The sequence below is a fragment of the Mesoplodon bidens genome (genome assembly GCF_964165515.1).
Source record: "Mesoplodon bidens genome assembly, chromosome: 7".
Classification (NCBI taxonomy): Eukaryota; Metazoa; Chordata; class Mammalia; order Artiodactyla; family Ziphiidae; genus Mesoplodon; species Mesoplodon bidens.
The window spans coordinates 55,691,407-55,719,404 of record NC_138164.1 but is presented as its reverse complement, the minus strand read 5'-3'; the positions used below and the strand labels follow the sequence as shown (position 1 = coordinate 55,719,404).

General features: G+C 44.6%; 3 protein-coding genes across 8 annotated transcripts in view; 1 reads left to right on the top strand and 2 right to left on the bottom strand.

The window, feature by feature from the left end:
- Window positions 1-16,939, bottom strand: part of TRIM66 (tripartite motif containing 66) — a 59,890-nt gene extending 42,951 nt beyond the window's left edge. The window contains exons 1-2 of one of the 5 annotated variants that reach the window (XM_081241290.1): window positions 16,856-16,939; window positions 14,385-14,523 (exon numbers count right to left, since the gene is read on the bottom strand). The gene's annotated coding sequence lies outside the window, so the exon portion shown is untranslated. Of the gene's footprint in view, window positions 1-456; window positions 908-14,384; window positions 14,527-16,669; window positions 16,796-16,820 lie in introns of those variants that run through there. The other 4 variants (XM_081241289.1, XM_081241291.1, XM_081241292.1 and 1 more) reach the window with 4 other exon arrangements.
- A 153-nt stretch (window positions 16,940-17,092) lies between these two features.
- Window positions 17,093-20,100, top strand: RPL27A (ribosomal protein L27a). Its single transcript, XM_081241298.1, has 5 exons — window positions 17,093-17,176; window positions 17,579-17,642; window positions 18,075-18,150; window positions 18,821-18,995; window positions 19,928-20,100. The coding sequence occupies exons 1-5, from the start codon at window positions 17,174-17,176 to the stop codon at window positions 20,054-20,056; spliced, it is 447 nt and encodes a 148-aa protein (XP_081097424.1). The 5' UTR covers window positions 17,093-17,173; the 3' UTR covers window positions 20,057-20,100.
- Window positions 20,101-26,867: 6,767 nt separating this feature from the next.
- Window positions 26,868-27,998, bottom strand: part of DENND2B (DENN domain containing 2B) — a 154,878-nt gene continuing 153,747 nt past the window's right edge. For both annotated transcript variants that reach the window (XM_081240858.1, XM_081240859.1), the window contains one exon: window positions 26,868-27,648. In XM_081240858.1, coding sequence (XP_081096984.1) covers window positions 27,614-27,648 — 35 coding nt within the window. In that variant the 3' untranslated portion in view covers window positions 26,868-27,613. The remainder of the gene's footprint in view (window positions 27,649-27,998) is intronic.

Genomic DNA, 27,998 nt, shown 5'->3' with positions numbered 1-27,998 from the left:
GCAGCCCCAGGGTACTGGGCATCAGCTAAGGCCCCCACCACACAAGCCCCCGAAGCCTTCCTCTAGCCCATAGCTCAGAGCAGCACCACCTTTGAGAAACACGTTGCACCCACTCCCCAGATGCCCAGACCCTGCTAGAAAGACAGATCTCGATCCTAAGGTGATTCTGCTCCTGCCCCTGGCTGCCAACAGGCTTACCTGTGGGGCCTGCTGCCCTGTGATTAGAGCAACACCTGGGGGGAGAAGTCAGAAGAGCGACAGGTGAGACCACCACAGGTCCCAGAGGATGGTGCTTACCAAGTGCCCAGGAACACCCACCCTGCACTCTGCAGCCAGATGGGCCACAGGGCCTAAGCCTCAGGGAGCTGGGTGCGGGGTGGGGAAGGGGGAGCAGCCTGGGTCCTCTCCTCCTGTCCCTGATGCATCCTCAGCCGGGGCTGCATTTCTCCAGCTCACCTGAGACGCTTCTGCAAGAAAGGGCTTGGTTGACTCCTCCTGTTCCTGTTTATCTCGAAGGCTCTGCAGTATTTTTCCCAAACTGAACAGCAAGAGGGAGACCTCAAAGAGGCGACTCTCTTCCTAGCTGCATCTCCTTCCTAATCCTCTGGGTGCCTTGGAACAGAAGCTCAGAAGGAAGAAAACGAGATTTTCAACTTTCAGGAACTAGCTCTGTCGCCCTCTGCATAGCTCAGGAGGCCATCACTCTCAGCCTTTTAGGACTCGATCCAAAAATCCTTCAGCCCTCCATGTTCCCCAAAATGACAGTGCTCATGTGTGGCTGGAACCTGCCCCGATCCGGCAGCTCATTTAAATAGAGCTCATCACAACAACAGTGTTGGTAGAGAAGTGAGTAGCTGCAGGGCCCTGGGGACCCCCTGTTTATACGTAGGAAGAATGATGCAATCTGGGTATCAAAATAGCAATCCAGAATGGAATAACAGGCTCACGCAGCAGCGGTGCCTGCACAGCCAGAGCTCAACTTGACACACTCTGTCAGCCCCACACTACTGCAGCAAGCAGATGCCAGGCACACACTCTCACCACAGCATTTTAAAAATCAGCAGGAGCCCGAGATAGCCCTCCATGCCCCCGGCACTGAAGGAGGGTGGGGGCGAGGGGGCTTCGACAGACATTAAAGTCTGTCTCCTACACACTCACCTGCTCCTGCCACTTCACCTGAAGTCCTTATCCTGTGATGTCACACTCAGTTGCCATAGTGACCAATTGTCCGTCACAGCAGAGGATTAGGACTTCAGATGGAGAAGACACACATTTATAATGCACAAAGGTCCTGAGAGGTGTCCCTCGGCAGCTAACTCTACCCCTCCCCCCAGGGAGATACAGTTACACACAAGCTGGGAGAGAAAGAGGGAGGAAAAACAGGGTCAGGTTAGAGGAAAGATATTAGGATGGGGCAAAACTACGAGTCCAGGACAATTGCTAAAGCCCAGAGTACAGGCAAATTTCAAGAGCACAGAGGGGAAGTGACAGGGAATGAACCTGGAAAGACTGGCAGTAGAGTAAGTGCCTGAAGAGCCCTGGATGCTAAGCCAAGAGGCTTGACATTTATCCTAAAAGCAAAGGCCACCCAAAAAGGGTTCTGGCTTTATGACTATCTTGATGGACTGGAGATTGGGGGTGGGGGTGGGGGGCAGGGAGGAGGCTTGTCCAGTTAAGGATTAATGGGATCCTGAATGAGGGTAGAAATGGGAAAAAAAGGGACAGAAGAGTTGTTTCAAAGAGAACCAAGAGGACATGACCAAAGTAGGATGCTGAGGGGAGTGGTGGTATGTGAAGGAAAAAGGGTCACATGGATGGGCTGCCATGAACAGAGATAGGTAACGGGAGGAGGAAGAGGGCAGTTGCCAAATCTTATCATACCTGTATCCTACTTTCTCTGGCATCCATACCTTCTTAAAAGGATCAGGCCTCATTCTGCCTTGCTGGACCAATGATTCACAAATCTGTAGCGTTTGTTAGAAATCCCAAATCTACCAAATCCAAATCTCTTGGGTGTGGGTACGGGACCAGGAATCTATATTTTTAGCAAGTTTCCCAAATAATTCTTAGGCATCCAGACCAGCACTGGTTCAAGGACCAGTAATCAGGAACCAGTGGCCTGGACAACTACAGTAGCTTCCTAGCAGGTCTTACTGCATCCAGTCTTGTCTCCTCCATTCATTCTTCTCAGGAAACCAGAATGACTTTTCAAAAATACAGATTTGATTATATTCCACTGACCCAAAATTTTCAGTGGCTCCCCACTGTCTACTGAATAGCCTAAATTGGTCAAGACCCTTCTGTTTGGAAAGGAAATTTGGCTCCAAGACCCTGTCCATCAATCACATCTACCTTGAACTCCCTCCCTAGCTATAGCTTTCCAAGTAGTGCCAGCAGCAGCAAGCACATCCCCCAAAACACTGCCTGCCTCCTTCCCATCACCAGGGGAATTGCTCTCCCAGTAACGGTTCTGAGGTACCAGTGCTACTCCCAGGGCCCTAGAGAGCCAATTAAGGTGGGGAAACTGTTCATGAACTAAAAAACCATCCTGCTGATAGGGCTCTGGAGCTCCAGCTTCTGCACCTGCTGCACACCCAGCTCAGCCCAGCTCAGCAACCTGCCCTCCACCTGGGAAACTTGGGTCACTGCCCACAACAGATCCCACAATAGTTGCACACACTGTTCATCACCTGGAGTGAGCAAATAGCAGTCACCTCGCCTGCCAAGCTCCTGGTGCTGAGATCTCATCCCCTCTGCCTCCCACTCTCACCCCAGGCCATTAGAGCCCCTCCAGCTGAGCTGCTCATTAAGATACGTATCACTTCCCTCTCTGACTCTGAGGTTGTAGCATCTTGCATCAGGTCCCTCTCTTTGGATCTTCCCAAAGCCCCAAGGCCTGCCCGCTGAGGAACAGAGATTGCTCCCTCTTTCAGCATTTGTAGTTTTCAAGGGATATGCTGTTACCCATCACCAGCTTCAGGAAGCAGGAGGCTATGGTGGTTATTTTGTGTTCTTAGAGGTCTTCAAGTCCAGTCCCAGAGAATACACAGGATCACCCAGTCAGTTAGTGCTAGAGTCCAGACCGAGCTCCAGGGCCCATGACTTCCAGACCAGGGCTCTGCCCATATGTAGACTGCATCATCCACACTGAAATTGGGAAAATTAAGATACTAAACAAAGAGATTCTGGAATCTGAGCTTCAGAATCAAGGTCTCCCATCTAGGATATGTCTTTTAGTAAATTTGAAGAGAAAGAATAATGTTCCTTTTATTCACATGGGGAAGGAAATATTCAAGTAATGGCCTTCCTCCCCTAAAACAACACATAAAACCATAGGAGCCCTGAGAATTTTGAAGACAGATCCAGCACATAGTAAACAGTTTCAGGCATGCCAGCTTCCTTCAGAGCTTGCTACACTTATTTAAAGTATCACTTGGGGACTCAATGGCCAACTTTCCACGTAGAATTTGACTTGGGACCATTTTCAAATAGGCTTAAAAGCAAACAGTCCCAAGAAGATATTCTCATTGGCTGAGTAGATCCGTTTCCAATATCCAGCCTTTCTGGAGCCTTCCACTCCAGTCATCCCACAGCACAGCTAAGACATTGTGTGCTCAGCATACTACTGCCTTTGCTTTGGTTCCCATCATCAGCTTTCAAAGACCTGGTCCAGCTGGTCCCCTCAGAGCCTAAGACCTGATGCAGACCTACTTCCTAGTGTGATGGAGTTGCTGGGGAGAATCTCAGTTAGCCTGTGGCTGCATTAATGGAATGCAGGTTCTATGTTGGGCTGTGGCATTGTAGAGATGAAAGGCACAGCCCAGTTGAATGAGATGCCCACCTCACTCCCTCCCCCAGTGCTGAGCCCCACTGCAAACATGCAGGCCTGGAGAGGCTCCACTGAGGGATCAGAGTTGAAAACCAGCTGGACAGACACTGAGCCCAGGCACAGCCCCTCTTCCATTCAACTCAGCAACTTCTCAGTTCTGCCCAGCAACCAGCAGGAATAGATTTATGGAAATGGACTCATCCCCATGCAATGTGGCCACAACTGGCCGGAGGCATTGATGCTAAGGACCTATTTAATTCTTCAGCCTCTATCCATCTCCCCTGCCAACCCTCTACCTATTCCCATATTTAACTTTTGAAAGCCCCAGATTGGCAGAAATAGGATAAGCCTTTTAGCAAGTCTGTACTCCTACTCTGCTGGATAAAGTGGCAGTGCTAAAAGCTCTTTCCAAAGAACCAAACTCCCAAAGCATGGCTTCTCAAATTACCACAGGAATCTAAGTTCAGGTATTGGGTATCTCACTGGACTTGCCAGAGATAGGTGACATCTCTGCTTTTCATCAGTCAGCTCATTTGAGTGCCATTCTTTTAGTCCTTCAGAAAACATTCAGTGAGCAACTGATACCCACCAGTCCTTGTGCATGGAGAATCTCCCAGAGGTATTGCTCCTTTGCCTAAACTTTAAACAGTCTTCTCTTCACATTCTTACCACACTGTATTATTATCATCTGTTTAGTTATCTGCCCTTCAATAGAATATGAGTTCCATGAAGGCAAGGGCCCTGTCTTTTCATCTCTGCACCTTAAATGCCACAGGGCCTGGTACATAAAAGTCAGTAACTACCTGTGAAGGAGATAGACATACAAACCAACAAATACCACACAGCATAGAATCCTAAAACCTCCAAGTAGCAGAGGAAGCTTATTCCACTCTGATCCACAAATGCAAATATGGAAGGTAACAATAGCCTGGCCAGACCGCAGGACATACTAAATAAGGTAAGGTGCCACATATTCAAGAAATTGCCTCTCTGGTTCCAAGTCAAGCATGTTTGCATCTAACAGATTTTTTTCCACTTCAGTTTCACAAGTTCTAAACAATGGTATTTTTTCACATTTCTTGGTCTCTTACTATATCCTAGGCACAGTACAGAACGTTTTATGTGTATGTTCTCATTTAATCTTCATAACAATCCTATAAGTTAATTACTACTATCATCGTCCCCATTTTACAGGGAGGAAAACTTACCAAGCTATACAACTACTGTATTAAGTGGCAGGTAGATTAGGACTCACACTCAGATGCCCAGATATAGTGACACCAAAGCTTATGTTTTCATTCTCCCTCGCACTTAGAATAACCTGGCAACAAAACACTATGATTCTAATAATTGTCACTAGTATGAATTTAGTTTTCTGACTTTAGAGTCAAACATATCCTTGAAACATGCATAATTAGTTCATGTTAAAACTCTTTTATTTTTTTAAGGCATTCTGTTGTGTTTTTTTAAATGTATTTTATTTGTTTATTTATTTGTTTAGGCTGCACCAGATCTTAGTCGCGGCATACATGTGGGATCTAGTTCCCGGACCAGGGATCGAACCTGGGCCCCCTGCATTGGGAGCACCGAGTCTTACCCACCGGACCACCAGGGAAGTCCCTAGTTCACGTTAAAAATCTTAAGTGAGGGGCTCCCCTGGTGGTGCAGTGGTTGAGAATCTGCCTGCCAATGCAGGGGACATGGGTTCGAGCCCTGGTCTGGGAAGATCCCACATGCCGCGGAGCAACTAGGCCTGTGCGCCACAACTACTGAGCCTGCGCGCCTGGAGCTTGTGCTCCGCGACAAGAGAGGCCGCGACAGTGAGAGGCCCACGCACCACGATGAAGAGTGGCCCCCACTCGCCGCAACTAGAGAAAGCCCACGCACAGAAACGAAGACCCAACACAGCCAAAAATAAATAAATAAATAAACAAAATTTTAAAACATTAAAAAAAAAATCTTAAATGAGATCAAAGACCTAAACATAAGAGTCCAAACTATAAAACTCTCACAAGAAAACATAGGGGAAAAGCTTTATGACAATGGATTTGGCAATAATTTCCTGGATATGACACCAAAAACACAGGCTTTTGGAAAAAATAGGTACGTTGGACTTCTTTAAGATTTAAAACTTTCACTATGTTAACAGGACACTATCAACAAAACAAAAGGCAACCCATGGAATGAGAGAAAATATTTGCAAATCATTTATCTGATAAGGGTCTAGTATTGAGAATACATAAAGAACTCAACAACAACAAAAACCTGATTAAAAAAATGGGAAAAACTTGAAACTAACAACACTGTAAATCAACTATACTCCAATAGAAAAATTAAAATTAAAAAAAAGGCAAAACTGAAACTATATCATTAAACAACTCCCCATTCCCTCCTTCTCCCACCCCTTGGCAACCACCGTTCTACTTTCTATCTCTATAAATCTGGCTACTTTAGGTACCTCATGTAAGTAGAATCACAGAGTATTTGTCTTTTTATGACTGGCTTATTTCATTTAACATACTGTTCTCAAAGGTCATTCATGTTGTAGCATGTGTCAGAATTTCCTTCCTTATTAAGGATGAATAATATTCCATTATATGTGTATACCACAATTATTTATCCATTCATCTGTCCATGGACTCTTAGGTTCCTTCCACCTTTTGGCTATTGCAAATAAGGCTGCTATGAACACAGGCATAAAAATATCTCTTCTAGTCCCTGCTTTTAATTACTTTGGGTATATATCCAGAAGTGGAACTGCTGGTAATTCTATATTTAAATTTTTTGAGGAATCACTTTACCGTTCTCCATGGAGTCTGCACCATTTTATATTCCCACCAACAGTGCACAGGATTCCAATTTCTCCACATCCTCACAAACACTTATTTTCTGTTCTTTTTTTTAATACTAGCCATCCTAACAGATGTGAGGTGGTATCTCATTATGGTTTTGATTTGTATTTCCCTAAATATCAGTGATAGTAAACATTTTTTCATGTGCTTGCTTGGCGTTTGGATATCTTGTTTGGAGAAATGTCTATTCCAAGTTCTTTGCCCAGTTTTTAATTGGGTTGTTTGTTTGTTTTTATTCTTGAGTTGTAAGAGTTCTTTACATATTCTGGATAATAACCCGACAGTGCTGGAACTTTTTAAGACATATTTAAGATTCACCTTATTTATACATTTAACTTACTGTATTTCCAAGAGTTCTTTAAGTAATTTAGAATGCTTATTTGCTGGACAATTGAATTATTTTTAAAAATTTAGTTTATAAAAGCAAATATTAACTGTAAATATGTTTAAATATTAATGAAAGGCCCCTTAAAAGTGATTGTTAAATTTGCTATATTTATAAATAGAACAAGATTTGTAAGTTAAAATTAAAGGCTTAAGGAAGAACTAAGTCTAAGTAGTAAGTTTAAAAATCATGTATTAATTTAAAAAATCAAAGTATACAATACCTTTTCTGTACTCTGAACTCTCAACAGAGACTCAGAGAGCTTAGGTAGCTTGCCCAAGGGTTTAGAGGCCTCGAAATTCAGATCTAAAGACAACTGCAATGCTATAATGCCTCAAAGATAGCCTAAACTTGTGCTACAAATCACTTTGAAAAAACTGCAGACAATAAAACAAACAATGATGATGTTTCTAAATGCTGTCAACTTATTTGGCTTTTTCATCCCACGAGTTCATTCAGCAGACACTCACTGCATCTCTGTTACATGCCCTGTGCTAGAATACTGAAACGAAGGGACTTGGCTCTTGTCTCCAAGGACTTCACAGTTCTCAATGAGATTGTTTCCTAGGAAACCTGACGTTCAGAAGAGAGACAGAAGCTCCTCCCTGCTGGAGGAGGGAGCAGCTTAGATGGTGAATGCTTCATTAGACAGTGCGAGTCTGTTCAAAATCTGTTCCTGACTGACGCTAGGAGCCCAGCCATTCTCCCCCTGCCTTGGAAGTTCAGTGGGTCAGGACATGCCCTCTCCTTCTGGGGAGTCAGCCAAACCTTGAATCAAAACCTTCCCAGGTTTCTTAGCCTGCCACCAATTTAAGGAAATCCCAAACATGAAAAATCCCAGCTTACAAAACATATATTAAACATCAAGAGGATTCGCTTTGTCTCACAGATTCCCCAAAGAGCTGCTTTCAGCAACGAGTATCCCTTGGGCTCTTACATTCTGATTCTTTCTACACCTGAACTTCAGTACCTATGAAATGGGAAGAGACCTGTTATATAGAAGGAGGTGAACCTGTGGTGTTTTTGTACTTACCATCTGGGACAGTCCCATGAACCCCAGCAACCTGCCCTAGCTCCTGGATCAAGCCCTGGAAGCAGTCCTTACAGAGCAAATGCTGACAGAGTAGGAGCCAGGCACCTATATCTTGCACGTCCTGCTGGCATAATGAGCAGATCAGTACCGCCTCTATCTGTCCACTTCTGTGTTTCTGGTCAACTAGTGGTCGCCCCATAAAGCTCACACCTATATCCATACCCATGCATGTGCCCAGAACCGGGGCTTTTCCATTAATACCCTCAAGCGTGAAGCAGTGTGTAGAGCGAGCAAGCTCCACTCCCTGTAAGTGAAGCACAAAGCAGAGTGATCTGCTTCTTTGGGGAGACAGATATTCCTGGACAGGCCAGAAAGGACTCAGAGACCAAGGCCTCAGAAGGCCAGGCTATGTCCCTCTCCAGAACTGGAGGCTCATGCCCTACAACAGGGCACAGACTCAACCTCTCACTTGGGCCCAAAAGACAGTCCAGCATCTCTGCTGTGGAAAACAAAGCCTGGAGGGGTCTGCTTGGTTGTGTGTTTATTACAGGGTTTGTTTGCCTTCAAGTGTCCCAGATCTACCTGTGCCTCTCTTCATTAGTGGACAAGCTTGATCCAAGGGTTCATTTTGGGAAAGAGAAGGAAATTTATTAAATGCCAGGTTTATGCCAGGTGCTTTATATACTTTATCTCCATCCTCACAATTACCCTTGGAGATAGGGATTATGATATTTAAAAAAATTAAATAAAACCATCAGAGACAGGATGAGGAAACTGAGGTTCAGAGAGGTTGGGTAATTGCACAAAGACAGACAGTCAACAGCAGAATTCAAATGCAAATTCAAATCCAGGTCAGTCTGATTTCAGACTCCATACTCTTAACTGAAATGTTTCTCAAGCTGAGGTCCACACACATGTCCTCAGGAGCTCTCTCCACCAACATTTTTAAATTAGTGTTTCATTCTGATGAGTTTTTAAAGTATAAATATTCTGGATCATCTATATATTCATCATGATGAGATTTTAGAGGCAGTGGTAAGAGTTAGCATCTAGTTCTTACCAAGCAGTATTACTTTGCCTCAGGCTAATGAGAAGAGAAAGGAGCAGACAATATGTAAATGATGCCCTCCAGCCACATGAAGCTAAAATGAGATAATGGCACACAATGATGAATGTTTCACAGTACTTGGAATAGACAAAGGTGGTGGGGAAAGTGGGGCACCATCACTGTGGCACAAGTTTGCTAAACTTAGCCACAACAGGGTGCACCACACTTAAGCTGTAGTGACAGCTTCGTTTAGCAACACATCATCTGCAAATGAAACTAACATTGTTCATTTGATTGTTTTGGTTTTTTATAATTTATAAACTGTATTAGGTTTTGTAATTGTATAAGAGCAGAAATAGTGCACCTAGTTTTATATTTGTACTTATTTAAGAAAAAAACCAAAGATCATTTAATTCAAATCCGGAGCTCTGTAATTATGCAAATTTGAGAGAACTCTCACTTCAATCCACAGTCTTTCAGAGCCAAGCCCATTAAGGACAAAGGACGACGGGGTTGGGGGAGACCAGGCTTCTTGCGGGCCCAGAAAGATGCCACTAAATAAAGTAATGGGGGGGCTTTCCCCTCTAATTCATTCTGAGGCTCTAAGGGCAGTTTTTTCCCAGACAGCAGCCATAGTAGGCAACGTGAGGGCAATCTCTCTTAGAAGGTTTAAATGTGGCTGAGTTTATTTCATTAGACTTTGAGAATATCAGACCTTTTAGTCTTAGAACTGCTTTACATATTTTAATTATTGAGCACCCCAAAGAGATTTTGTTTATGTGGTTATATCTACTGCCATTTACCATGTTATAAATTAAAACTGAGATAATTTAAAAATATTAATTCATTAAAAAACAATAAACCTATTACAAGTCAACATGAATAACATACTTTTCAGGAAAAATTAACTACTTTCAAATAATAAATTTAGTGAGAAGAGTGACATTGTTTTTCCCTTTTTGGAAATTTCATTAATGTCTGGCTTAACAGAACACTTAATAGAAGAAGCTGGCTTTCCATACCTGCTTCTGCAGTCAATCTGTTACACGCTGTTTTGTTTACAGTATATGAAGAAAATCCAGCCTCACACAGCTATACAGTTGGAAAAGATAGGCGTATTTTAGTAGCCTTATCAGATAATTGTGGATATTCTTTGATACTACTGCAAAATTTAACAAGCGGTAGTTTCTTAAAGGTTAGTTGTAATGTGGAATCTGAAACTACATCAGTGAACTTTTCTTACTCTGTTCTATTAACATCCACTGGTCTGTCTTACACTTTGAACTGCTCTTTTACCCAGGCATAATTTTTATAACATCAAGCACTGTTGATTTGGAAAATATTGGTTCAATGATTTACACAGATGCTCCAAATATTGCCATGTTTCATTATAGAAAAAAATCACACTCTTTAATATCACCTCTAATTGCATCAGAAAATTCTGTAACTATTATGAAGTTGTCAAACTCATGGAGGCAGCTATAACTTTACCTGAATTCTAATTTTTGCTTGCAAACTCAAATTTTATCATTGGCAACAAATACTGTCAGTTTTCTTCCTTGAAGTGACAGGCTCACTTCATTCTTTGAGAAAATATCTGCCAAATTCCCAAGCCTGAATAATCACAGTTTGTCTGTCAGTTGTTCTTTCAAATAAAACTATTGTTCTACAATATCAATAATAAGGCTAGCGCAGCGTGCAACTCAAATAGTAGCACAAGTGCAGTTCCTCACTTTGATAAGTAGCAGAGGCGCTTTTTGCATACTTCTAATTTCTTCACATAGAATATTAAAAAGACTTGTATTCAAGAATTGAAATTTAATAAAAGTGGACATTCTTCAGTGAAACTGGCTCTTTTTCTTTTCTTTTCTTTACAAGCAAATGCCTGGCAGTGAAGAACACACTGACTTGTCCTTGGCTTTGGCTTTGGCACCCTCAGTGCAAATGTCAACCCAGTGAAAAGGGCAAATAACATCTTAGTATTACTATGAAAATTGTTTTGACCTTGTGGAACCCCTGAAAGGGTCTCAGGGACCCCTGATGGGCCTTTAGACCACACTTTGAGAACTGCTGCACTAGACTCTGAAAAACAATTCTGGGCATTTTGGGGGGGGGGGTGGCATAGCTTTCCAAACCAGTGGGCACTACCCAGGGTAAGAATATAAAGAAATAAGTATTTCATTTCTGTCTTAGAAGAGCAATTGAATTAACTCTATCAGGGTAAAGGTTAAATTAAAGGCACAGCAATGGGTCTCTGACTTGAGGAGAACGGGGGAAGGTCAAATGATCTCTTTTTTATCCCCTTCCTCCTCACCATAACTTAGCTCTTCCCTCTCCCTCCTATCTCCCCTGACCTGGGAAAGTGAAGGGGGTAGTTTGGCAGAATGTCCTTAAGCCAGGAGTAGCCAATTCAAATGCCTCCAGGGGCCAGCCATATAAAGAGTATGGGTTTGGTGTTGCCAAGTCTTAGTTTTTTCAAAACACCAGAAATCTGGATTTTTATTTAAATTTTTAAACGTTGGCAACCAATTAAAATTTTAAAAACATAAGAAAACAGCGTGAGTCAAACAAAATATACCAGCAATCAGCTCTGCTTTCAGTCATGAAGAGACCTGAACTAAATGAAACATCAGGTGAAAGACTGGAAGGACGCACAGGAAACCTCACCTATATTACCTTGCTTACAAACCACCTCCTTTAATATCCCACACCCAGATGTGAGAGAAGGGAGATATTAACTGGGTTTCTGTAACCTTGCAAGGAATAACAGAGCAGGTCATTGCATGCCACACTGGGAGTTAGAATTTCAAAGATTGTTTGCATGGGTAGTACAGAACAAATTATCATCAAAATAGTACACATTTTATGGGAAAAAATGGGAGGGAGAAACACCAAGTAATGAGAGAGCACCTACTCTAATGCTAGACTGTGTTGAATGTGATATATTATTTATTTGTTTGTTTACTTGTTCACTGTCTGTTTTAGACACAGTCCTAGGGCAGGACTTTGTCTTTCTTGTTCACCATGGTACCTTCCCCTCTTTGCCTGGCATCTATATATAGTGCCTGAACATAGCACACACTCAATAAATATTTCTAAAATGAACAAATGAATCTCAGTATTTTTTCACTATACAGACAAGAAAACTAAGACTCAAAGAGAATACGCTACTTGTTCAAAATCATTCAGCTAGTGAAAACAGAGGTAGGAAATGAACCAAAATTTTTGTGTTCTTTCCATGAATTTTATCATCTAAAATTAAATTAAAACTGAGGAGCAGTTGAATTTGTTGTGCTATTGGATGAACTGCCCTCAATCCTGGCATTCCTCCCTTCACATTCTGCTATTCTGAGTTTAATGGCAGTGGGGTTTTCCATCCTAGCTTCCAACAAAGCTGTTAGGAAAGCATTTGCCACGTAGTATAATGAGACTTTTGAAAATCTATCCAGCACAGAAAGGAAGGACTCCTAGTCCTCGAGTTATATTTATTTTTACTTTGTAATGAAGAAAACCTGTGTGGTCCTATGAATTTTCCCCTAAATGCCATATTGCCATATATCAAAAACTACTGATAAAACAAAACAAAACAAAACAAACAAAAACCCTGAACCTGGTGTAGTTTAAATTGGAAACTATACATGCTTCTGGTGCATAAATTGGTATAGGTACAATCCATTTGGAAAAAAAAATATATATATATATATATATATATACATATAGCAACATAAAATGAACCATAAAAATGTTTATACCCTATAATACAGCAATCCCACTTCTGGGAATTTATCCTAGACAAGTTATTCAACAGAAGAAGAAAAAAGCCACATATACACAATTGTTCACTGCATCATTTTCTCCAATAGCAAAGAACACAATGAGAACAAGGAAACAAAATACATGAGAAAATGCCTTGGTAAATTATAGTATGTGCTGAAGATAAATTACTCTTCAGCTGTTAAAAATAATAATCATGGATACTGGGTAGTGATACAGAAAAAATGTAATAGTATTAAATAAAAAGCAGAATACAAAAGGATTTGCATACTATGATCATCAGCTTTGCAGATAGCTATGTCTAGATGTAAATAAAAACTAAAAGGTAATATTCAGACATGAAAACAGCGCTGTAAGGTATTATAATTTGAGATGTTTACACTTACGTTTTTTCAAAATTTTCTTTCATGTTTTACTGTCTTTTCTATTACATATAAGTTTTAAAATTCTTTCTGAAGTAAATTTGGATTTCTGAGTTTTTCTCAAATTCTCACTTAGAAAAGACATCCTGACTCTTCCCATCTTAAATTAACAATCTTCTACTTGAAAAAGGAAAGCAACATAATATTTCCAAATGTCCAAGTCTAAAGGTAGAGAGCAAGAAAACAAGGCTGGATGCACCCATGCTGTTGTTGCTGTCCGAAGGACTGCTGATGAAATCAGGCACCCAGAGAGGCGAGGAAGAGAGAAGGACCACCAGGGCCCTCTTCAGGGTGGCAGTATGTTTACAAGGCCACCTGGAGAGAGGGCTGAGGGAGCAAAAAGGTCAGCACTGCATATACCTGCCTCACCAGGCTGGTATCCTCTCCCTGCCTGGCATCCTCTCCCTTCTGCTCATTTCACAGGCATTTTCTGAGGCCCTGACCCTCTGGTGGAGCCCAGATGTCTGAGATGTCACAAGGCCATGCTTTACTTCAGAAGAGATGCCACAGAGAAAGAGGCCTCTTGCGGGTCATGTCCACCATCACGCCCCGTGTGCCTGGTGAGGAGGGACAGATCACCGAGCGCCTCACGTCTGGCTGCTGTTTAACTTTGTATACAGAATTCAGCTTTGTTTGCTCTCTCAGAGCTGGCTGACCCACACTGACAAACCCCACAGGAGCCTTATGTTAAAGCTACATGATTTCCTTGGGAAGAAGAGGGAGCTGGCTAGAAAACCAAAACCAGACAACTGTCCAGGGCATTCCCCCTACCCTGGAGATCAAACCACCAATGAGGAGAATGTTAGGTGAGCACAGAACCCAACACAGAGTGCTAGTCCACTCAGGGAGGCCTTCCATTCAGAAGGATGGCCCGAAGGATAGGATGTAGCCCCTCTGTAACCAAGGAACCTGACAAAACTATCCAGAAGCAGTGTCCCATCAACCAGACTCTACCTCCATGCCCTGGGAAGTCTTACTTCAGTCCCTATTTACTAGACACCTGAAGGTAACCTTTCATTCCCAAAACTCTGCCCAGCTTACCTCCATTCACAGACCATCTTCCCAAGGGTAGCTTCTAGGTAGCTCAGCTTATCACTTGTGCACTTACTGGCCAGTTTTGATGTCAAATAGAGGACGATCTCTTCCTAGGCCTTGCCTCCAACTCTCAAGGCCTCTCTTTCTGCTGGTAACAGACAGTATGTGATTAAGGACTGAAGGAGTGATGAAGCCCATAATGCTGTGAGGTCAGAGAGGGAGGAGTTGCTAAGGTAAAAGCAGGAAATTTGGAGAAAAAAGACTAAAGGCTAGGCCCAGGCTCTATATCTTAGCAGCTCTATAGCCTCTGGCAAGTCAGTCAACCTTCTGTGCCTCAACTCTCTCATTCATAAAATGGGGCTAGTGGAGTTGACCTCTCAGGCAGACACATTTTGTAAGCTGCAAGGTGTATTTGGTTATTCTCACTGTGGGTTCTGGGAAGAAGCAGAATGTAAGGTAGGGTTTAAAGGTTGAGGAAGCTTCAGGACATCTGGTCAGAAAGATGATGAGTACTCCAGGCATGAGAAATGGCACTAGCACAGGAAAAAAGGTAGAAGGGATGTACCAAGTTTGGCTGCAGTAGAAAGCTTGTGCAGGGAAGAAGCCGAGGTTAGTTTGGAAAGGCAAGTGGGCTGTATTCTGTTGGTAATAGGGAGCTATCAGACTTCTTGATCAAGTAAGTGAAAGGATGACAGTCATGTTTTAGGAAGATCAAACTGACAGAGGTGTGAAGGATGGACGGATTGGAGTAGGGTTAGAATACAGGCAGGGTGATCACAGGAGGGTGCCGAACTCCAGATAAGACAGAAGATGAGGGCCTTAATGAAGGCCATTGCACGAGGGCTAAAAAGGAGAAAGCAGATTTGAGAGATAGGTATAGAAAAAAGGACACAGTGACAGCGTATTAGAGGAAAAGAATGCTTGGGACAATTTTCAAGTCTCCCTGACACCACTATCTGGGTGGACAAGGCTGCTCATCAAGCTATAGAATAAAGAAGACACCAGAGAACTGGGAAGATCAAAGTATTTGGATATGTCTATCTAGGATGTCTTAGAATGGCCAAGGAATACTAACCAGAAATTAAGTGAATATATGAGTCTGGAGCTCAGCAACAGAGATGTGAATTGAAGCCACCCAAGATGAATTCACCCAAGAACACTGTGTACTATGAAAAGTTAAGAGAGGCAAGGACAGAAGACTGAAGAACACCAACACTTAAATGGTGGACAAATTTAGAAGAACCTGAAAGAAAGACAGAGAAGTAGCCAGAAAGACAGGAGGAAGGCAAGAGATTAGTTAGAAAAAGAAGTCAAATGGGTAAAGTACAACAAAGAATAAGTGGTATGAGGAAGAATACATTCAGTTCGGTGTCTGGTTAATTGATGACCTCGGTAAGAGCAATTTCATTGAAATAATGGGGCTGAGAGCTAGACTGCAGTGGATTAAACAATGAATGGGAAGCTAGCAAATGGACAGGATTTGTTGACTATTCTTTTGGGGAGCTTGGCTGAAAAGGAAAGAGCAAGGGTAATAAATAGAAACAGGGAGAATTTAGGATATTTTAGCTAAAATGTATTTTAGCTGAAGGGAACAAGGCACAGAAAATACACCCAAACACACACTGAGTAACTGAGGGAATGTGATCTTGAACACTGGCTGAGACTTAAGACGGAAAGGACGTCTCTTGCACTTTAGTTTAGAAAGGGAGGTGAGGGTAGGAGCATTCATTCACTTAACGATCATTTGTTGAACATGTACTACATGCCAGGAGCTAGGAGTCCATGTTAAAAGAAAGTAATCCTCCAGCCTTTAAGAAATTTGGTCTAGTAGGAAAGACAAATGTGGATCAACAATTACATAAGAGCTCTGTACTAGATTCTGAGGTGGCACAGTGCGGGGAGGTGAGCAACTATGGCTGAATGGATCAGAGAAGTATTACAAGAGAAGACCCTTGCATAGGGTCCAGATTGAGCAGAGGTTCTCTGGTCCAGGAGAGGAGGGGGTCACGGGCACGCCAAGTAGGTTGCAGTGAAAATTAAAATGTGGCGGGTAGAAGATTTACAGGGTCTGGAAAATAAAGAACCCTAAAGCGACCAGGCGTAGAGGTCCCTGAGCTCAGGTTCCAACTGAGGACGACTGGGACGATGGCACAAGGGCAAAGGAGAAAGCAAGACCTTGAGCCCACTCAGTAGTGTGGGCGAGAAGGTCCCGGAGGGTGGTAGAGACATCTAGAAAGACTTTAAAGGGAGCAGGAAGAGACATCGGGTGGGCACACAGGGTCAAACAGGACCTTGCGGTTTCTCACTGCGGCCAGGGGACAAGCAAGCAACCGCTACCGCCAGGGCCGAGTCGACCACCAAAAACACAGCGAGACGCATGGGGCTGCTCAGGATGGGGCGGTTGGTGAGCACCAGAGAAATAACAGTGGCCCCGGCAGGTACCTGGGCCGCGGCCCCGGGAAAAGCACCCGGCCCACCTGGACCGCAGCTGCGTGCACTACAGCGTCCCAAGCCCCGCCTTCCGCGCCAGCACTCCGCCTCTGAGCCCGAGCGCACGCGTGACAGCACGGAGAAGGCTCTCGGGCCCCGCAGCCTCCGGAACAACTCTATGACAGAGAGTTCACCCCACAGGAAGAGGAAACAGCAAAACCCGCAGCAGCTCAAGACCCGCGACGCCAAAAAAGCTCCGCCCGCGGCCCGGCCGCCGGACCGGAAGTGAGGCGTTGGCTCCGCCCCCGAGCTCGATAGCTCGCGAGACTTTGCACAGCCCTTCCTTTTTCGTCTCGGTCGCTGACATGGTAGGTGATTTTTCTGGTGCGTTCGCATAGTTGCTGGCCTAGGCCGCGAGCTTTACTCACCTTGCACCCCAGCCACCTACTTCCGAGCTTGGCCCGGTCCTCCAGGCCGCGCATGGCCAGCCGCAGGGCGGGGTAGCCGGCGTGGGTCCGGGGCGGGGCGGGGAGCCTGGGGCCGCGTGTTCATCCTGCGGTTCGGTTTCTCGAGACACGCGGTCCGGGGTGCCCGGGCGCCTCCCTGATGAGGCCGCACGGCCCCGGGCCAGGCCGTAACCTCGACTTGGCTGAAGGCGCAACAAAGCAGAACCTTGACTCCCAGGCCTATAGGCCTCTCACAGACTGGCAAGTTTCGCCCCCTGCCCCTCTTCTCTTAGTCCTTATCACCAAGCACCTTTTCCCACACAGCCATCCAGACTAAGGAAGACCCGGAAACTTAGGGGCCACGTGAGCCACGGCCACGGCCGCATCGGTAAGTGCTGTCTCCCCATCCTGGTCGGCCTTGGGCTATCTCTGCACGGTGCTAGCTTGTCAGGAAGTAGGTAGCTTAGAGAAGTGGGTTAGTTAGAGCTCTTGGCGGTCGAGTCGGATTGAATTTGATCAATAGCCGTTGGCTTTTTCTTTGAGAATTCTCTAGTACTCCAGTTTTAGAGAATTTCCCATCAGTTGGGGGGTTGGAAATTGAGCGGGTCCAGTATTGAATTGGTTGAAGGCATGGAGTACTGTGTTAGTGTTGTGAGGTGGAACACTGCAAAGTGATGATTATCCGAGAGTCTTGAAGGAACAGCATTGCTGGAAGAGATATTAAGCAAAGGCAGAGGAGTATGGGGAAATGCTTTTGCGAGAAGTAATATCGAGGGGTTGGAGAAGGGTATTTTAGCCATGTAGCTTTATGTTCCTGCAGGCAAACACCGGAAGCACCCGGGAGGCCGCGGTAATGCTGGTGGCATGCATCACCACAGGATCAACTTCGACAAATAGTGAGTGTTTTTCGGACTCTGCCTTTACTGACACAGCTTTGGATTTAGGGGTAGAGGGTAGTTAAGAACATCTTCAACGGGAAGCAAGGCTCTTACCACTCAGAAACCTTGCCTGTGGCTGGGTTTCGTCAAGTTAATATTTGATGTGAACAGAGAACTTGTCACCGAGGCTAGAGTCACGCTTGGGTATCGGCTATTGCCTTAGTGTGCTAGAGTCCTCGAAGAGAAACTGCTGACCTTATTCACTGGCTGTGGCCCTCATGGCATAGTCAGTCACCGGGTTAGTGACATGCATCAGATTGACTTACACAACTGTTAGATCCATTTAACGCCCGCAAATTAGGGGGGTTGTGTTTGAACTATTCGTTTAGGAGACCTGTGTTACAGGAGTGTGGGGAAGCTGTCAAGTGATCTGAATCCTAGTCTTGGCACTGCCTCTGACTTTCTCAGTGACTTACTCTGGTTCTGTGGAATAAGGCTAGTCTTTTCCACCTGATTTTCTTTGGTGGCTTTTTAAAGATTTGTTTTATTCAAGAAGTGGAGTTCCTGCTTTGTCACTCTTCTGCACGAGTGAACAACTTACACTGTAATGGGGGGAGATGGACTGTGGAGATGGTAAACATAGCTTGTTAGTTGGAGTGAGGTAATGAAAATGGTTGTCTTTTCCCAGTCACCCAGGATACTTTGGGAAAGTTGGTATGAGGCATTACCATTTAAAGAGGAACCAGAGCTTCTGCCCAACTGTCAACCTTGATAAATTGTGGACCTTGGTCAGTGAGCAGACACGAGTAAATGCTGCCAAGAACAAGACTGGAGCTGCTCCTATCATTGATGTGGTGCGATCGGTGAGTGAATTGAATATTTTTTGCCTTTATGTGGGTCCTTGACTTTCAAAATTCTGGATAATATACTTGCACCTGAAGTCTATACCCAGATACCTACTACACAATTCCACTTTCCATAGCATTTCCACGGGTACTTACTGACCACAATTGAAGTCTTGTTCAATTGTGATTCATGCAAAACATTTGAAGAGTAATTCTTCCACTCCCTCGTTCATTTACTTGATTTTTCACTTGAATGTTTTCCGATCGGTTATCTTATTCCTAGTGTCAGTGCCCTGATTTGTACGGGTTTCTCACCTGAACTATTAGTAATTTAGGTCAGCTGGCTCTGGTCTGTTATACACAAGACTACATGAGGCACAGCCCTTGACCCTTTGTTTCTTACGGAATAAAATCCTAGTATGTTCAATTGTTATTTAAGGCCCGACATTATCTGAAGAGAACCCCCCCCCCCAAAAAAAAGGCATTCTTGTATATCATTAGGAGTTCTGGTCCTTGTGTCAGTCTTACCCACTGTGGGTATGGAGGTGGTGGGAATCCTGAGGAGGCTTTCAGTAAAGTTTTAAAATTCCCTTTCTCGGCCTCTTCTTTGAGCAATTCTGATGACCATGACTTCTTGGAGCATTGCTGGAAATGTGATTTTCCTTTTTTGCTTATCAAGTCGTAACTGAATAGGAGAAAGGGTTTGAGCTCTGCCCGAGACTAGAGTCACATCCTGACAGCTCTTGTCCTGGTGTGCTAGAGTCCTCGGAGAGAATCTGCTGGTCTTGATTCACTGGCGAGGGCAGTCAGTGCCCCCGGGAGTGCCCAGATCAGAAACATGCCCTCTCTGGCTCCTAGATGGAGTGGATTGGTAGGCATCTTTCTTCGTACCCATCACAGAGTCGGTGACTGCCACGGTGCATTATAAACCCTTTTCTCTGTTCTTCTAGGGTTACTACAAAGTTCTGGGGAAGGGAAAGCTCCCAAAGCAGCCTGTCATCGTGAAGGCCAAATTCTTCAGCAGAAGAGCTGAGGAGAAGATTAAGGGTGTCGGTGGGGCTTGTGTCCTGGTAGCTTGAAGCCACGTGGTGGGAGATTGATTAAATGATAACAAGTGCTTTTCTCTTCTGGTCTGAGTGAGGGTTCTTTGGCACTTCTACCTCCCTACCTGTACAGAAACCCACCTAACAGATTCTAGGAGTAAGGGTGTGAGGACCTGGGCTCTTCTACCAGCTCCCCTCAAAGTATGGAAGAGATGGCACCAACACTTAGAATAAGGCCTTGGCTGGTTACCTAATTTGAGGCTTCTCACTTATAAAGTGAGAATGATACCTGTTGGTTCCATCGTATCATTGAAAGGCCTATTGGCATTGTATGCTCTGAACTTATAAATGAGTGGGAAAATGTGCCCTTAATTGTTCCATGGGGCTCAAGGGGGGAAAACTCGTGATCTTTACAAGATTTTGATGAGTCATGTTGGAAAGATGGGTCAGTGGTAGGATAGAAGTGGTTCTTTGGAACTTACTTCCTCAGTCTAAGGTTCTTCCACCTGGCTTCCTCATCTCAGACCAAACCATTCTGGTCATAATCAAAATGTTGGAATGGGGCCCAACAGTCTGAATTTTAAACACATCAGAGTGGTTTGGATTCTAGAAAGTAGTTGTCAGGATTTATGGGTCCTTGTGCATAGGAGTCTTAATGTTCAAAGAAATAACGTCATGAAAAGCTAATGATTTTCCTTCCAGTGTGAAATGTATCTAATAGAAAAATTGGGGGAATGCTAAAGGCCAGAAACCAGAATCAGGTTTCCTAGGGTTTCTTACCTCCTGCAAAACCAAGAAGATGAGCAATGCTTGTGTGCAGATAGGACCCTCTTAGATCTTGGTAAATTATAATTTGCTATAGTTTTCCAAGATTTTGAAAGTTTTCTGACCCATAATAGAACTTGCAGGCCAGAACCCTGACCAAAGAATAGTTAAGATGGCACTTACTTAAGCCTACTAAAACTCTACTTACATGTTTAGTTTGGTAGAGGGTGGTTTCTGTATTGCTTTGTGGGATCATAAATGGACCTGGGAACTATGACTTTCTGTGAGACTAATTTGTCATGACAGCCTTCAGAAGATATTGGGGATGGTCAAATGTAAGGAAAGACAGGGGAGGAAATGTAATTGATTTGTATAATGGAGAGTTAAAGGTGTTAGGAAGGCACTCAGTTGGATAAGCTAATAACTGGATCATTTACATCTTCTGTTGGTACTGGTGGAGAAAGGTAAAAATCGGTTTTCCCTTAATGTCTTTTGGAGGACTTACAATAGGGAAGCTTTGATGCCTTCTAGACACTGAAGGTACAGAAATGTGTAAATACAGTGTCTTTTAAGATTCAGGCCGGATTTGAACTTTATATATAAACCTAATAGCTGTGTGACTTAGGCTTAGTCCAGTTTTCTCATCTTTAAATTTAGGTAAATGTACCTACTTGTTGAGGATTGTGTGGATTAAGTAAAATGGAAAGCATTTACTAAATTTTTGTGTTTAGCTCTTAGTAACCAGCATGTAAGTGAACCATTATTACCCAAGCAGACAAGTCAGTTAACCTTGGTGTGATTCAGTCAATAGGAAAGTGGTCTAAACACAGGAAAGAGCAAACATGCATTTAGGAAACACAGTTTGGAAAGGTTAGGCAAGTTGGGAGGTGTTATATGGGAGATGAGCCTGGAGCAAACAGGTATTCTGGCCCGGCTGTAGTTCAGGGACACAAGGCTACAGTGGAAGGCTGGAGGTGGGACCATGAGGATGGAAGACAGGATTCAGAAGACATAAGGGACAGACAGGACTTGGTGACTGAATTGGGGTGGGGCTGGCAGCAAAATATGGTTTAGGGAGAGGATAGGTGGTCAGTAGTCCCTTTATGGCTAGCTTCTTCCAAGGTTTCATTGCTAGAACCTTGCAGCATAACTATCCTGAAACTGGATGGGATAATGCTCATCCCAGTCCTGTGTGGAGGTGCTTCTGTTGGACATGGATGCTAAATATGAAAGTCAGTCACTAGTACATCCATTCTGAATAGGGAGGATGCCTCAAATACCATCTCCAAGCCTGGAGAGTATAGCTACTGATCTGTGTGAGCTGCCACGTTCTGGCTTGCTCACTCACCATTATCTACAGGTAATAACTGGGCAGGTGATCTGATTACTCCTAGGTAATACTGTTGCCAAAGTAAGCTGGGTTACTGGTGAAAAGCCAAACATGTTCCAAGATGATGGAGGACACGGACCTAGAGCAAGCGCTTATCTTTCACAGGACCAAAAGCAAACCTTAGCTTTGATTTTATATCTGAGAGTGAAACGTGCCAGTGCTGAGATAAAAAACATAGCCGATGCATAGGAAAAGTTCATGCATTAGACTGTCGAGCTTTGATTAGCCTGTCCGGTAGGCACAGAGACCCATGCTGCCACTGCCTCTTTAGTGGCCGATAAGTGTGCGGTGTTGATGAGATTCTCCCATGTAGGGGGAGCAGGTGCCCCCTAACTAAGGTTAACGGCTAAATTTTCTAGAAGCTTGAATTGCTAAGGATATTTCTAGCCTAATAATGTAGCCTAATAATTAATGTATGTGCTTTAAATACATTGCTATTGAAACCTCAGAGCTGCCACTGTGACTTCCATTAATGGGAAATGTCCGCCACATAATTTGCAAAAGCCCTCATTGTCAAAACCAGCTAAATAGGATTTTAACTTTTCAATTGAAATAAACATTACTATTCGATGGCTAACTAGCCCAGTAGCAGCCAGCCCGGGATGAAAAGAAGCCAAAGGCGTGCACCACCGGCGGGAGGCAGGCAACGCTCCCCTACCTGCGCTGCGGGGCGGGAGGTTACCGGGATGCCGGCGGCTGGAGCCCTGCGGAGGCTGGCGCCCTAGCAGCCGCTCTCGTTGGTCCGTACCGCCCGACGTCCTTGGCGCCCTCAAGCCGTCCGCGCCGCACAGCCGCTCCTCTCCCGCCCCCTGAGCCACTTCCCGAGGGTGTGAGGTTCTGGTTCCGGCGTCACTTTGATCTCTGTCCCACCCCAGGGCCGGAAGCATGATAGGCGCCCGTATGCCATTTCCGGCAGGGGGCGGGGCTGGCCCGTGGCGCGCTGAGAGGCGGGAGGTTTAACCCGGCTAGTGTCCAAGTGCGGCGTGGTGGGTGCAAAGCCTAGGTCGCCAGCCTCAGCCGCACTCAATTTCCGCTTTGGCCGCGCTGAAGAAGAGAAGCTGTGGCCTTTCGATGCACTTTCAAGATGGGAATTTACATATCTCTCAGTTTATGTTGCTGTTAAAAGATAACGACTGTTCAAGGTACTTTGGGATTGAAAAAAAAAAACTTGTACGTGCAAGGGAAGGTTCTGGAAGAACAACGCAGAAGGGATTTTTTCCTCATGAGTTTTGGGAGGTGAGGAAGATGATGTATGCTTTGATACAGTTTGTTTCTTCCTTAACCAAATGCATATTACTTTCACGTTAAAAAGCAATATAAATAGACAACTTTAACAGTTATGGTAGCTTGTCAGTGCTGAAAAGTAATATTTGCTCTTATTCTAGAACTTCATGACGTTTTAAATTACACCCACCGCCACAGCCCATGGGCAAGTAAATTCAAGATGTTTTGGAATGCCACATTGTGTGGCTCTAGAAACTAATTTTGTGTGTCGCCCCTAGGAAGAATATAGGTTAAGTGTATGTTTTCTGACTCTGTTTTGCAGCCCAGTTTTTGTTTTACTTTCATTTCCACTTAAGGTTGGTTTAAAAAAAAAACAAACCCTATTTATGTATCCTTATAAATCAGTCCTTTGGGGTACAAGGTGAGTTATAAGTCTTATTTGCAAAACGAAGGGTATTATTTTTAACAAAATTTAAAATGATCTGTGATAATAATTAGAATAATTTTCATGGCGTCCTAATTCCACATACCATCCAATGTGAACCACAGTTGCTTTCCAAGAGCATTCCAAAATACTGCCTTTAAAAAGCCCATACTTATCATTTCAACATTGTGTTTACCAGAGCATGGTAATTTACTGAAAAGAGCATTTAGAAAGATGTAATGGCGTAACCTGCCCTGCTCTAAAAGTTACCAGACTAATAACTGGAGAAAACCCCAGGGCCTTTCTTAACTCCAGAATGGAGGAGGGCCGACAGTTCATAGGCACTGGGACTTCTGGTAGAGGAGACAGCATTGTGCTGCCCCTGAGCAATTTCCCAGAAAGGCACTGTCTAAGCACCGTTATTTTCGGTAGTGGCGACACCATCCTCGGGGGTGGGGGGCAGTGGGGCGCATTTTGTAAAGGTACGGGAGCATTTTTGGTCACAATTACGGAAGGGAAGCAACCAGAGATGCTTGATGTCCTGCAGTGTATGGGTTGATTCTAAACCAGAGGTCCGCGGTCTGTTAGGAACTGGGCCGCACAGCAGGAGGGGAGCAGTGGGCAAGTGAGCGAAGCTGCCTCTGCTGCTCCCCATCGCTCACGTTACTGCCCGAGCCACCCCCCCCCCCAGCCCCACCCCTTGCCTGGAAGAACTGTCTTCTGTGATACCAGTCCCTGGTGCCAAAAAGGCTGGGGACCGCTGCTCTAAACAGCAAAGGAGAACCTAGCTTAGAACCTATCTTCATTTTACACACAATCAGAATCAAAAAGATGTGTTATTGGTGTTTTGTGTTTGTTTTGTTTTTGTTTTTTTGCAGGTTTCATATACTTTGCAGGTTTCCAGGATTCCAACTATTGTTTAAATCAGGGGAAGTTCAAAATGTGTTTTGTTTGGACTATTGCCAAAAATTGTTCATTTCAGAAAGCTCTCTTACCAAGTTGTTAACACTCACTTAGTAGAATCTGAGTTGCTAATTCAACACACTTTTTCTGCATGTGTAGCTGTTGCATTCACAGTAATTCTGTGTACGGGTGTAAGCATCTGACTTAATTATATCTTCTAATACAGTTGTGCCCAAGCATTCACATATTTAAGTACATGTTATTTTATGACAAAATACTTTTCCTTTTATTTCTCCCCTTTTATATTATGGTTAAGACTGTATTACAGTTAAGATGTGTTTAGGGGGCTTCCCTGGTGGCACAGTGGTTGAGAGTCTGCCTGCCGATGCAGGGGACACGGGTTCGTGCCCCGGTCCGGGAGGATTCCGCATGCCACGGAGCGGCTGGGCCCGCGAGCCATGGCCGCTGAGCCTGCGCGTCTGGAGCCTGTGCTCCGCAACGGGAGAGGCCACAACAGTGAGAGGCCCGCGTACCCCCCCCACACACACACACACGATGTGTTTAGGTAGGTTACATTATCTATGAATTTCATTTCAGGATGGTAAAAGGGAGAGTTAACAGTATTTGCTATAGAGAAAGAGTGTTGCATCTGCTAGGATTGAGAACCATCAGTTTAGGTGTCCAGAGATCATGTGAAAGCAGAACTTGGAAAGAAGCCCTAAATACTTTTTGTCAACCCCAAACCAGGCCCCCTGGACACACCTTCCTCTACCTTCCAGATGAGACTTCTGTGCCTTGCTCATAGCAGTCACTGTATGGGCCCTTGCAGCCCATTCCAGGCCGCTGTGTGCCAGTATCAGTTTTCTAGATTGGGATGAGAGCTGTGGCCATGGGAGGAGGCGGGAACCCCTAGGGTTAAAATGCACTGTATTTTAAAGCTACATAAAAGTTACAGATTTTTAAAAATAATAATTTACACCTATGTACCTTGTGATCTGATCACATGTCTGAGGATTCTGTGGAGCCACATTAAGAAAGAGAGGGAGAGGAAAGGAGAAAGAAATAGCACCTTTTGTAAACTATTGTTTATTAAGGAATCCACTTCTGTGACTCACGAAGTCCAGGCTGAGCTAACAGTGACAAGTTCTGGAGGTAACAACACCCTACTCTGGGCTTTCCAGTTATAACCACTGTCTTCTCTCTCTACCTCAGCTGAAAACCCAGACTCATGAGGCCTCAATCCCTGCCCTCCTATTCCTGGAAGATGCCAAAGCCAACTATGTAAGAGGCTTTCTCGGAGGAGAAGACGAATTTGTCTTCCCAGAAGACAAACCCTCTACTTTGCTTTATGAGGCAGACAGCAACCCCAAACCACGGACAGGTTGGGACCTGTGCAGGGCTCAGTGGAGATAGGGAAAAGAAGGAAAGGGGATTCAGGAAGGGATCATCTCCTGTTTAACAAGCAGGCTAGGGTGGAAGGACAGGAAAACTTCACTCTATGATTCAAATCCACCAGACTAAAAGCCAATACCAATGAAGAGACTTCCAGCTTAATGCCTCATCCTGGGAATTTTCAAGGTCTCAGCTCTGTGAAGGCCTTGGGTGAGTGGACAGCCTAAGCCAGCCATATTCCCCACCTTGCTTCTCTCCTTGCTTTTCCAAGGAATATAGCAGAATTTTCTATATGCACACCTAGACTTCCAATGGAAAAAAAACTTCACAGAGTGACATGGAAGAGCCGTAGACAATGGGCCAGGGCTATAAGCAAGCCCTGGATTGGCTTTAGCTGGGCTTGGCTCCACCAATGTTAAGATACCCAATGATGTCTTAAGGGCTTCATACTGAAGAGGAAAATGTCAAGATGCACCTAATAGCGGAGCCAAGGGGCAATGAACATTCTTTCCATCACTGGCAACACATAGAATCTGAGCTAGAGCAATGATTAGGTATCTTCTAAGAGCAGTCATACAGCTCGGGCCAGAGAACTCAATTTCAGGGGAGGTCAGTGACCCACACTAAAGCTAAACTCTTAAATCAAGTACTCAGTTCCCTGCAGGAAGGTGTTTCATCCCTGATGGGCCTGCCTCAGCCCATCCCCCTGGAGAGAACTCTAGATAATAAAGCCAAGAAACACATGGGGCTCTGGGCCCAAACAACTATACACTGTTTATTGAGAACACCCGTAGATGATGGGAAGGAGGGATGCCCTGTACCGCATCATGGCCACCACTGAGTGGGAGCCGGGCCCACAGAACACTAGCAGAGCTGGGGGTGGGCTTCCCATGACTCACTGACCATCACAAAGGTGGGAGGAATAGGAGAAGGCCAGGCCCAAGAGCCTGGCACCATGCTGCAAATGGGGGTTGATTGGTCTTTGCCTTTCAAAAACAGAGGATTAGGGGAGGGGGACTACTAGAAAAAAATAGAAACTCTAAGATTAAAAAAAAATAGTCCTGTACATAACAAGACAGCATCTGCTCTCCAGGGCCCGAGACTGGCAGCAGGGGCCTTAGGCAGGCAGGCCAGGAGCCTCCAGGGGAAGATCAGTGGTTCGGCTGAGACAGTCAGCTGCACATAATTGGCCAGTCACCAGCACCCAGCAAAACTTCATCCATGCTCGGGCAGGGCAGGAAAGTACCCGGCCTCTTGGGAATATACAAATATTTACCGGATTCTCTTTGCTTGTTACAAAAACAGATAAGAAAGCTTACAGCAGATTATTTACAAACAGTATCCTGGGATATTGTGAAGGCAGAGGTGGGCTGGCTTGGAGGGTGGGGTCTGTGGGGGCAGAGCAGCCATAGCAGCCCAGAGGGTCCAAGGCTGGGCCCCCTCCCCAGGCTCCAGGCTCTGCAAGGCACTGGACTCTGTTACTGGGAAAGGGGGCTTAATTCTTCTTGTGGAGGAACTTCATTTTGTTGCCTGTGGGCCAGAGGAGGGCAAAAGTGAGAATGTTTCAGTATCATCTCTTCCAACAGCCCTAACCCTCTCAGTGGGAGAGAAGGATTAGAAAGACTGGATTACAGCTAGATGTGATCCAGGATGGTGAAAACACTCTAGAGCGCTAATTAGAGGACTGATATTAATCATGTAGGGCTTTGGGCAAGCCATTTAACTTCTTCGGTCTCAATTTTCCTTTTAAAGTGAGACATGCTATGATGCTGTGACTTAGTTGGCTCAGCTCTTTGAAGGGCACTCTGGTGCTGCCACTTTTGTAGTGAGACCCCTTACAGCCTCGAGGAAAGCTCACTGGTCCTAATGGCCCTTGTGCT